At 39.1% G+C, this 11,458-nt stretch overlaps 1 protein-coding gene across 1 annotated transcript in view; it reads left to right on the top strand.

The window, feature by feature from the left end:
• The window catches only part of ambra1a (autophagy/beclin-1 regulator 1a), a 110,833-nt gene extending 106,840 nt beyond the window's left edge, over nt 1-3,993 (top strand). Inside the window, exons 16-17 of the mRNA XM_067419173.1 lie at nt 65-181; nt 1,307-3,993. Of these exons, the coding sequence (XP_067275274.1) occupies nt 65-181; nt 1,307-1,887 (698 nt within the window). The 3' untranslated portion in view covers nt 1,888-3,993. The remainder of the gene's footprint in view (nt 1-64; nt 182-1,306) is intronic.
• The last annotated feature ends 7,465 nt before the right edge of the window (nt 3,994-11,458 follow it).

Consider the following 11,458-nt stretch of genomic DNA (forward strand, 5'->3'; position numbering starts at 1 on the left):
GGCAAATGGGGGTTTTAAAAGCAACTTATACCATTCTGAAATGATTATTTCTTATCATCCACAGGCTCTCTGGATTTAGAGACTCTTCCAGACGATTCTGGGTCCGAGGTGGTTCCAGAGACGCCGCCCCACAGTCGACCTCAGGAAGATGAAGGGTCAGATCTTACCGAATCCAGCACAGGTGACCGACACCAGCCATGATTGGATTTAGGGCCAACTGGAACAACATTCAAATCATCATACAGTATTATTGACTTCTGACTGTAGGAGTGGTTTATGTTTAGGACAAAAAAAGGACATTTAAAACAAAACAAAAGCCATCCTAGGTAGCACAATTGTTTACCTTGTTAATTAATGTTGGGAAGCCTTCAAACTGTGGAGTAGGGGATCATGGCAGTGCTGATGATTTACATTGGATACGAGCGAAAGTGAGCATGCAGTGGAGTCAATGCGGCAAATTAATGGCTCGGATGTCTCCTCAAAAAAGACTTGTGTGCAGCAGAAAGCCTCCCTCATCCAACGCACATAGATGCAAGTGTTGCTCCCTTTGCTGCACATAATATCACCAAGCAAATAAGAAAACAACCTATCAACCCATGTTGTGCTCTCTGTCATGCGTGCTGTGCATATTTGTGATGCGGCAAAATGAACACAAATCCACTATGGTTGATAGGATCTATAAAAACCAATCACACTCAGGTTCAGACTGCAGCAAATGCGCCAAGTGTGAAAGCCCTCTTAGATTGTAGGAGTGCACAATCCATTCACTATTCAGAAAACGAATGCATGAATTGTAACTATCAGTCCGAAATTAAAACCACGAAGAAGGAAACCAAAGCTTGAAAGGACTGTTGATGCTGATGCAAACATCTGAAACACACTCTCAAACTCACACTAACAGTACTTGATCCAAAGTGCCTAAACACTAGATGAGGATCAAAGAACTGAGTTTGCAGACACAATTAATGAATAATTTAGAGTCAATTGTGCCGCTTTTAATTGCACTGCACCGTACTGTTAAATTAGGCCCATACAACATGGGTCCAGGATGTAAACCTGTCCTGTAACAGCTGTTTGAAAGCCATTTTGTGTAAATCTCCACTGAAACTGGCATGACATAAATCTTACATTAACACCAAACATTTCGCTGAAACACATCATGAAAGCAAGTTGAACACTGGTATTTCTTGAAGAACTCATTAGCTCTCTCTCTCTCTCTCTCTCTCTCTCTCTCTCTCTCTCTCTCTCTCTCTCTCTCTCTCTCTCTCTCTCTCTCTCTCTCTCTCTCTCTCTCTCTCTCTCTCAGGTCAGGCAGAGTATGTTTCTCGTATCCGAAGGCTAATGGCTGAGGGAGGCATGACTGCGGTTGTCCAGCGTGAGCAGAGCACCACAATGGCTTCCATGGGCAGCTTTGGCAACAACATCATCGTCAGCCACCATATCCACCGTGGCTCCCAGACAGGAGCGGATGCACAAAGCCGTACTCGTTTGAGCCCTATCCCTGGTCCCTCCTCCAGTGTCCCAGAGTCTTTGGCTGGAGCTGCAAGTTTGTACTCCTGCGTCCTCACCAACGCACTGGGGCATCATACCGACACAGCTCAGGGCACCTCTACAGACATAGACCTAGAACCCCTCGTAGAACAAGAGAGACTTCACGCATCCCTCCTTTCACAGGAGTTTTCTCCTCTTTTCTCATCTGCTGGAAATACAAACAGACCTTCTGCTTCCATGGAAACAGACGGTGTCTTAGACAGGGAAGAACTCCAAGAAGACTTTGCGTCCCTCCCTCCATCTTTACTCTCATCCTCACCATCTCTTTCTCCAGTGAATAACAGTAACTACAGCAACAGTGATAGTAGTTACCACGGAGAAGAGTATGGCCGGTGAAAGGGGCCGAGTTCGGAGAGTTTTTGAAAACGACTGGGAAGCGAGAAGGCAACACAACAGAAACTTCCAAAAGTATTTGCACTCTGTGTTCCTTTCTCATCAGCGTTAATATATTGTGCATCTGTTCTGACACAATTTAGTGAATATGAATAATGAAAGACGGAGAAACAGTTGTAGTTTCCTGATAACCAAAAACTTGGCAATGTATTCAGGCCATTCCATGCTGTACCTTAATCAGCCATGCTTAAGTTTCCAGCGGTGGTCTCTGTCTGCCTGTTGTCCATCATGAATTGCACACATATAGAACCGCATACAGAATAAGGTTTGTATGTGAATGGCAGAGAGACGGAGCATCACTTTGCAGTCAGTCAGTATCAGTTCAACTGAACGTTTTGTTCCTCTACATCCTCTTTCAAATGTAACATTTTAGATGCCATTGAAATCTGCTGCCTGGACCAGAAAAGTATAGTCTCATAAAGTCTTGTAGTTGAAGTTACAAAACCGTGTCACATTCTGAACAATTTGGTTCTTTTCCTACTGGTTAGTTTAAAACTGAGAGTAAAGTCACTTCTGTAGAAGGAAAGCCTGTTTTTAGATGGTGATTTGTACATTTTAGTTCAGGTATTTTATAAAGTTGAAAAGGCCATACCTTGTTTTATCCTGGGTTTTTTTTTTTAGACTTTTGGAAAGAAGATACGAAAGAGAATTTTTTTAGTTAATTCTGTGGCATTAATGGGTTTGCCCAAAAATGAAAATTCTAAATTGACTCATCCTCATGTCTTTTCCAAACCTGTCCGACTACAGAACTCAAAATGAGTTATATTACAAAATGAGAAAAAATTTTGTCCATACATTGAAAGTCAATAGTCGTAAAATTTTAAGTGATGACAACATTTTCATTTTTGAGTGAACTATCCCTTTAAGATGTGATGCCTGTCTGCAGCCCTGCAAAATCATCAGCTTAATTCGTCTTCCATGTGGTCTAGTCAGTCTCATTTGCACTCATTGTTACCAAAACCCCTCATTTATATTGCTTTGCCCTGAATAAAAAACATAATTTTGGCTTCTTGAAAGGGTTTTCCCTTCCCTGTTTACAGTAAAGTGGTTCTTGACACAATGTGATAACACTCAGAGCCTCAGCGGGGAAGCAGTGAAGTTTGACAGGCATGTCTATGTGACAGAGACACTATCCCAGTTCTGTCAGCTACTGTAGATTTTCAAAGCCTATTGAAAGTTAAGCAGGCACCTGACAACATTTGTGTTGCTTCCTTTCCTTTTATTTCTTATGTAGCTCTCTGGTTTCTATCTGCTCTCTCAGAAAAGTGTGCGTGCATGCGCGTGTATGCGTATGCGCACCCATGTATGTTCAGAGAGCTTGTCCATTGAACCTCAGAGTGTGCCCCTGGCTCTGTCTGCTATAATGCTTTTCGAACATGAAGCACATTTTGACATCATCTTATTGACAAACCACTAAATAACCACCAGTCATAATGTTGATGTGCTTAACTGTGTACCTTATGTTGATATGTGACCTTAGGGAGAGTCTTTATGATGTGTTTTGCAGTTTCGAAATGCTTGCCAATGGTTTTCTACACACAGTGCTACAGTACTGCATAGTTATGGCGGATGTTTGGACGAATGTTTATGTGAGATTTTTCTTGTTCACAGGCTAATGCATTATGCTCAGCATTAATATGGAGAGGCTCTCTCGGCTTCTTTGGCAAACCACTTTATCCTCCAAATGAATGTCTGGCAGTGTCTCCTGAATCAACCTGCTGCTTTGGTAAACAGTGTAACCTCTGCTTTAGAGCTCAGCTCACTGGCCTCCGACCGTAAAAAACATACAAACAAACAAACCATGTTTTAGTGCTTTTTCTGCACGTGAGGTGTAAGACAATGTAGAATTGCAGCAGCAGCTTTTCTGAAGGATTATGTACTTCATATTAAAAGTGACTACTTTTACTGTCCTTTTTTGTTTGTTTTTCTATTAGCTTTTTAGAAAACTACTGTTATTAAATGTTTTTCTTTTAAAAGAAAAAAAATGCAGTAAAACGTTGATTTGCATACTGGGAAAAAGTCCTGTATGTGATTTAAACTGAATAAAAATGATAACAAACATACCTTGGTAATGTTTGTTTGTGTGTAGACAGCGATTAGGATAAAATGCTTGTCTTGTAATGTTTTGTTTTTTTTAAATTTGTATTTATGAATTATTATGTCCCTTTTTTGCAGATGACAGGGATGAGCAATGTACCTATTGATTTTTTGGGAACACTTCAGAATAATGGTCCATCATTAATGAATAAGTGTCTATGCAGGAAGTAATGCAGCACTGATGAGTAGTACTGCATTAACATCAGCTACTTCTATTAACTAATGTAGAAACAAGCTTAACTAATCAGTAAGTAATGTCAAATTTAAAAGAGATTTCCTTGTTAAGTAATCAATAATTACTGAAGGAGATTATTAGCTTCTAACTGTTAACTAGCTGACAAATTATAAGTCATAACCTAGTCACTATGCAGGAACTACAAGTGATCTGGACCATTGTTTTAAAGTGGAAAAACTTCCTTTTGACTTTCAAATAATGGCCATTTAAGTAATTAGTGATGCATTTTATGACCATGTTGAAAGTAAAAAAAAAAAAAGTAACTTTTATTTAAAATGTAAAAAGATAAAAATTAAACTTTCATATATTTTAGATTCATTGCACACCAACTGAAATATTTCTGAAATATAAAAATTAAACTTTCATATATTTTAGATTCATTGCACACCAACTGAAATATTTCAGGTCTTTTATTGTTTTAATACTGATGATTTTGGCATATAGCTCAAAAAATCTTAAAAAATTAGCATATTTCATCTGACCAATAAAAGAAAAGTGTTTTTAATGCAAAAAAAGTCAACCTTCAAATAATTATGTTCAGTTATGCACTCAATACTTGGTCGGGAATTCTTTTGCAGAAATGACTGCTTCAATGCGGCGTGGCATGGAGGCGATCAGCCTGTGGCACTGCTGAGGTGTTATGGAGGCCCAGGACGCTTCGATAGCGGCCTTAAGCTCATCCAGAGTGTTGGGTCTTGCGTCTCTCAACTTTCTCTTCACAATATCCCACAGATTCTCGATGGGGTTCAGGTCAGGAGAGTTGGCAGGCCAATTGAGCACAGTAGTACCATGGTCAGTAAACCATTTACCAGTGGTTTTGGCACTGTGAGCAGGTGCCAGGTCGTGCTGAAAAACGAAATCTTCATCTCCATAAAGCTTTTCAGCAGATGGAAGCATGAAGTGCTCCAAAATCTCCTGATAGCTAGCTGCATTGACCCTGCCCTTGATAAAACACAGTGGACCAACACCAGCAGCTGACATGGCACCCTAGACCATCACTGACTGTGGGTACTTGACACTGGACTTCAGGCATTTTGGCATTTCCTTCTCCCCAGTCTTCCTCCAGACTGCAAAATTTGATTTCATCCGAAAAAAGTACTTTGGACCACTGAGCAACAGTCCAGTGCTGCTTCTCTGTAGCCCAAAAGTGGCTTGACCTGGGGAATGTGGCACCTGTAGCCCATTTCCTGCACACGCCTGTGCACGGTGGCTCTGGATGTTTCTACTCCAGACTCAGTCCACTGCTTCCGCAGGTCCCCCAAGGTCTGGAATCGGTCCTTCTCCACAATCTTCCTCAGGGTCCGGTCACCTCTTCTTGTTGGGCAGCATTTTTTGCCACACTTTTTCCTTCCCACAGACTTCCCACTGAGGTGCCTTGATACAGGACTTTGGGAACAGCCTATTCGTTCAGAAATTTCTTTCTGTGTCTTACTCTCTCGCTTGAGGGTGTCAATGATGGCCTTCCGGACAGCAGTCGGGTCGGCAGTCTTACCCATGATTGCGGTTTTGAGTAATGAACCAGACTGGGAGTTTTTAAAAGCCTCAGGAATCTTTTGTAGGTGTTTAGAGTTAATTAGTTGATTCAGATGATTAGGTTAATAGCTCGTTTAGAGAACCTTTTCATGATATGCTATCTTTTAATATAAGAATATTATATTGTATTATATTATATTATATTATATTATATTATATTATATTATATTATATTATATTATATTATATTAATAATGATATCTTTTTTTTTACTATTTATACTACTATTTTTATTGCATATATATATATATATATATATATATATATATATATATATATATATATATATATATATATATATAGATGTGTTCATAGGAAGTCAATAATGTGAAGTGTTAGTAGGACTACTCATTAGTTACCTAATAATGACGGGCAATTATTCTAAAGTGTTACTGATTCTTTGAAACTAAAGTCTCAAGCAATGTTAGATCCACTGTACTTCATTTATTATATAAGCCGTTTCATCCAGAAATTAGATCCACATTAGCCTTGTTGCTACTCAGCTGACTTTAGATCAGTGCTGACTGCTTTAGGATCATGCCCCTCACGTAAGTAGATTATATTCAGATGATTCCAAAACTGTGAATAAGACGAAGCAGAGATAGTGTTCACTGTGCTATGATGGAGAGGTTAACACTGGCTCTGAGAGACCATTTGAATAAAAGGCCTGTAAAAATGATTTGTCAGTTATATTAAAATCTGCAGTGCTTCTTCAGACATTTGCTATAGGATTCTGAAGGTATAATGATGTAATTCAAGATTGTTAATTGTTAATCTTCTCACTGAAAATGGTTCAGAGAGATGTGGTGAATAGAAATGAGATGTGTGAAGCTGCAGAAAGAGTCCCATAAATCAGGGAGAGAGCATCAGGAAGAGTGGTTTGGTCCTCTACAGATGTTTTGTCAGTCCTTATAAATCTCTGGGATCCTCAAGGGAAGCTTAAAAATGCAACAAAAAATGGCCTTTTTTCTGAGGAGCAGCCCTGTATTGAGGACCTCAATATGACCTAACTGTTGCAAACATCAGTCTCATGTCAGTCTGAAACATCTTAAAACAACATGCAGGTATGAACGCAACAGCCAAACTAGCTAATGTGATGCTTTAGAGGCAACAAGCAACGTAGGAACATTCTGTGCTTTGGGCTCCATTCAACTAAAACTGTGGTGGCTAATTGTTGTTATAGATTCAAGACAGCAGAGCAGAGGGCTCATTAAAAAAGAGAGAGTTGCCATAAAGCATACTGCACACATACATGCCAGAAGGTCCAGTAGATGCTGTAACTACACCATTCTGGAGCCAAAAAAAGCATATTTTTCACTAGCAGTGAAAAGTATTTGTATTCAGCCTAAATATACCAAAATGTATTCAGACACCTTCAACATTTTCTCACATTATCACAGTTTATTATTGCTATGTAGTTTTGAAAATTATAATAAAATATGACATGTCAGAATAAATTCATCTTGATAATGTCAGATAACTTTGATTGAAAGGTGTGTCATGGATTACAGTCAACCAATCAACTGTTACATTTAAAGCTGCACTATGTAATTTTTCCTTCCGCTAGAGGGCGCCTATTCAAAAGAAAGGCGTAATTTGATGACGCTAAGTTTAAGCACAGAATCTTGGGACATGTGCGCTGCGTCCAATTTGCCTACTTATACTACGTCCTAAAAGTATGTACTCTTTTTGTGAAGAAAAGGTATATACTTTTGAGTGTGTAGCAAAAAAGTATGCAAGCTTTGGGTAACATACTACTTCGTCATCTTTAACGTACTCTGTTTAGAGTACTTGCATCCCATCACCGTTTAAACTGCCCTGTCAATCATCGTCACAGTTTAAATCATCCACATTCAGTTTAATTTCCGACTGTATTGGAGAAAAAAGTAGTAGCACGTTGATGGATCTTCGCATGTGGAGAAGTCCATGTGTGGATCTTTAATGCAGAGACTCTCCTCGTGTGTTTGCAGTTTAAATATAATGATGCATTTAAAAGTTAATGGCCAAACGTGTCATTACAAAAGCTCACAATGCTGCTGCAGGTGAAATATAATTTGTACAACACTGAATAAACATATTTTTGTCAGGTTAAATACTGATAGTTGGTCAGTGGTCACTCAAACCCCTTTATATAAACTTCTCTACTTAACTGTTGGACTCGCACATCATGTTTGTAGTTTTTAACATTTTTTTCCACGTTTGTAGTTCTGATCAAATCCTCGTCCAACTCGCAATGGGTTGTGGGCAGTATCAGCCGAGTTTGCCTCGAACCGTAGCCTACTTCAAATTCTGACCGGAAAAAGTAAACCATCCGGGTATCTTTGGGATACTCTTTTCAACATACTATGATTTGGGACATACTAATTTTATTTTCTAGTACTATTTAGTATGATTAGTAAGCGAATTGGGACACAGGAGTGGTCTTCACCTCACAGCCGCTAGAAAAGAATTGGGATAGGAATCATGTCCATGGATGGGATTATTAACGTTACTGTGAAGCAGAGCAGGACCGAGTGTTGTAGGAGCTAAGCAAGGCCGGTGGAGTGATTGTTGTCGAGCATGGTTCGCGAGCAACGGGACTTATGACGGGACACACTTGTGGCAGCCATTTACACTTTTCCAGTCATGAGTATGAGGTAACACAACTCTGTTTTTCATATTAGATACATGTGCTTAAAATGATGTTATGACGTTACTCTGTGCGTTTGCTCAGCGGCTGCTGTGACACATGTTGCACACTGCTAAGAGTAAAGCGTTTTTTTCCCAAATAAAACCGGAAGCCGAGGGTAATGCAGATATGACCCAATTGACTGGTAATTAGTCCACTGTATGAAAAATGTTTGGTTATGTGTCACAGTTTATTTTTCTATCCTCACTTACATTAATGAACTATATCCCATTAGTAAAAAATATATATCTGGTGTCTTAATTTTCTATTTGTTTGATTGCTAAAATGTGTTTTGTTTTTGTTTTGTTTATTTTGAAGCAAAATGTGTAATATTTATATATTTTTATTATATGTAGGCTATGTGTAGATAAACAGACAGACATTTTAAAGGGGGTGAAACACTGAGTTTCAGTCAAGCTCATGTCAGCTAAACAAATGTATTTAAACACACATCATAGATGGCATGCTCCATTGATAAATTAACTAACGTTATACGCGATCGTTTTGTTTACTGATTTTTACTTACGCGAAGATAGCCAACAACATAGACATTTGAAGCAGTTTTACTCACCGTCTGCTTCCAAAGCACGACCATGAACCTTTATCGCTGGGACCGCTCCGTCAAAAACACACTTCTTTGGTAACATTGACTACGTTTACATGGACAACAATACTCCGATATTAATCTGATTAAGACAATACTCTGATTAAGAGGCTACCATGTAGACAGCGATTTCTAATTACCTTAATCTGATTAAAGTCATAATCTAACTAAACATAAATCGGATTAAGACATGTGGAGTATGCCTATTTTAGTCGCATTATCGGAGACATGTACACACCTTAATCTAACTATTAACGTCGTGACGGAGATTTCTCCGCATTTTGATCACTGCATCCTTTCTATATATTTTTTTATTTTTGTTGTAATTATTATGCTCATTGTAAAAGTAAAATACAATAAGTTTGTATCTGTAATCGTGAACCAGATGGGTCATTCAGTGAACGCCTGTGGCTCGACGGCAGGAAAAACAATCCAAACAGTCACGATTTTTAAACCTTTTTCATCATCAATCAAAGCTATTATTCTAAATGTAGGCTGTCAATAAGGAGTAAAAGAGGGGTAGTGTCTCTTCAAAAAAACAGAAAGAGACAATACATAATATTACAAAAATAAATCAACGTAAATGTATATAAAACATTATAAAAACGCATGTTTTTTATACTTCCTAATGTAAAGTAACACTGTCCAACAGCGACACCCGCAGGTGAATTTAGCGGGTTTACTGAGCCCATAAAATTAACACACCTGCCAAAGTCACGCTATGATTGGATGTTGGAGAACATAGCGTGGCATGGGGACGTAATGACGTGTCATAATCGATCTATGTTCTATCACATGTAAAACGGGAACATGAACGGAGTACTCTAAAAGCAACTCATGTAAACACCTTAATCAGAATAATGTCTTATTTAGAATAAGGTCAATAATTAGATTACTGCTGTCCATGTAAACGTAGTCATTGTGATTTCGTGAAGTCCTGTGACAGCAGTGACTGTGGAGATTCACTTTTGCCGACTGAAGCGTGATGTTATGAAGCTTCCCGTCATTTCTGCGTTCAAATCGGTTCAAATGCAGCGCTGCCTTCCCGGAATGCTATGCGGGCGCATTAAAGTCGCTTATCACCCATAGGAATAAAGTGGAGAGCGGTGGGACAGAAGTGTTTCACGGACGAGAGGATCTGCACCTTGAGAGCAGTGTTTATGGGCGTGCATTTCCTCTCTCGCTCTAGTCACGCGCGCGCACCCTTCCGGGAAAAGAGCCCGTACGGCCCATACAAGGACCTTCCGCTCTATCGACGTCAAGCGGACCTATACTTGAAAAAAACTCTCCGAAACTTGTGAGAAACCGGAAGGAGTATTTTTGACACAGAAATACTCCATCAAACGTCCAACTTAGTTTTTGAAACTTTGTCCATGTTTAGGATAGGAATCCAAGTCTTTAACAGTGTAAAAAGCTCAGTATGCATGAAACAGCATTCCACCCCCCCCCCCCCCCCCTTTAAAAGAAAATATTTGTATTCAGCATATTTTTAGGATGCAATAAATGTATCAAACGTGACAGTAAAAACAATGTTAAAAAGTATGCCTGTTTCAAATAAATGCTGTTCTTCCGATCTTTCTATTCTGAAAAAAAAATCTAGCACAGTTTCTTCAAAAATATTAAAAAGCTGTTTTCAACATAATATTATTAAATGTTTATATATTTATATAGGCCCATTTACTATTACTAAAAACCCCTTAGTCTGAACAGTGAACAGCACAGTGCCATTTTGTACTGTATGCAATTACATAGCTATCACATGTTATACATGTATTTGGAATGTGTGTGTGTGTGTGTGTGTGTGTGTGTGTGTGTGTGTGTGTGTGTGTGTGTGTGTGTGTGTGTGTGTGTGTGTGTGTGTGTGTGTGTGTGTGTGTGTGTGTGTGTGTGTGTGTGTGTGTGTGTGTGTGTGTAGCAAAGCAATTGCCTTTGAAATAGCTTTCTTCAGATATTATAGTCCTCCTTGATAGAAACACTTTGGTCCTCTAATCAGTGTCATCCTGACAAATACCAAGAGTTTTAATGCAGGACAGAGAACTCCATTTCTGCCAGGTGAAATGATGGCAATTCCTGTTCCCCCAGACTGATCTATGACAGAATGTTCCTGAGGGGCTGGAAGTTGCCGTAGCATTCACTGTTTATATTGAGAAAGCGATTATACACGTTTCCCTAAATGCGCTGGAAATTTGTTTGCCATTAGCCTAGTGTGTCTTATTTTCAACTTTCAGCTGACTCTCTGCTTTTCTTGTGAATCTCGTCGTCTCATATATCAGTATTGATGCTGTGAATGAGTAAAGAGGGCTGGGATTGCAGGAAATCATAACTCACTGCATGTTAACCTGTGAGGTTGACAACAGCAGGCACAGCATTTCAGACC

The sequence above is a fragment of the Pseudorasbora parva genome, chromosome 1, assembly GCF_024679245.1.
Source record: "Pseudorasbora parva isolate DD20220531a chromosome 1, ASM2467924v1, whole genome shotgun sequence".
In the NCBI taxonomy this organism is placed as follows: domain Eukaryota; kingdom Metazoa; phylum Chordata; class Actinopteri; order Cypriniformes; family Gobionidae; genus Pseudorasbora; species Pseudorasbora parva.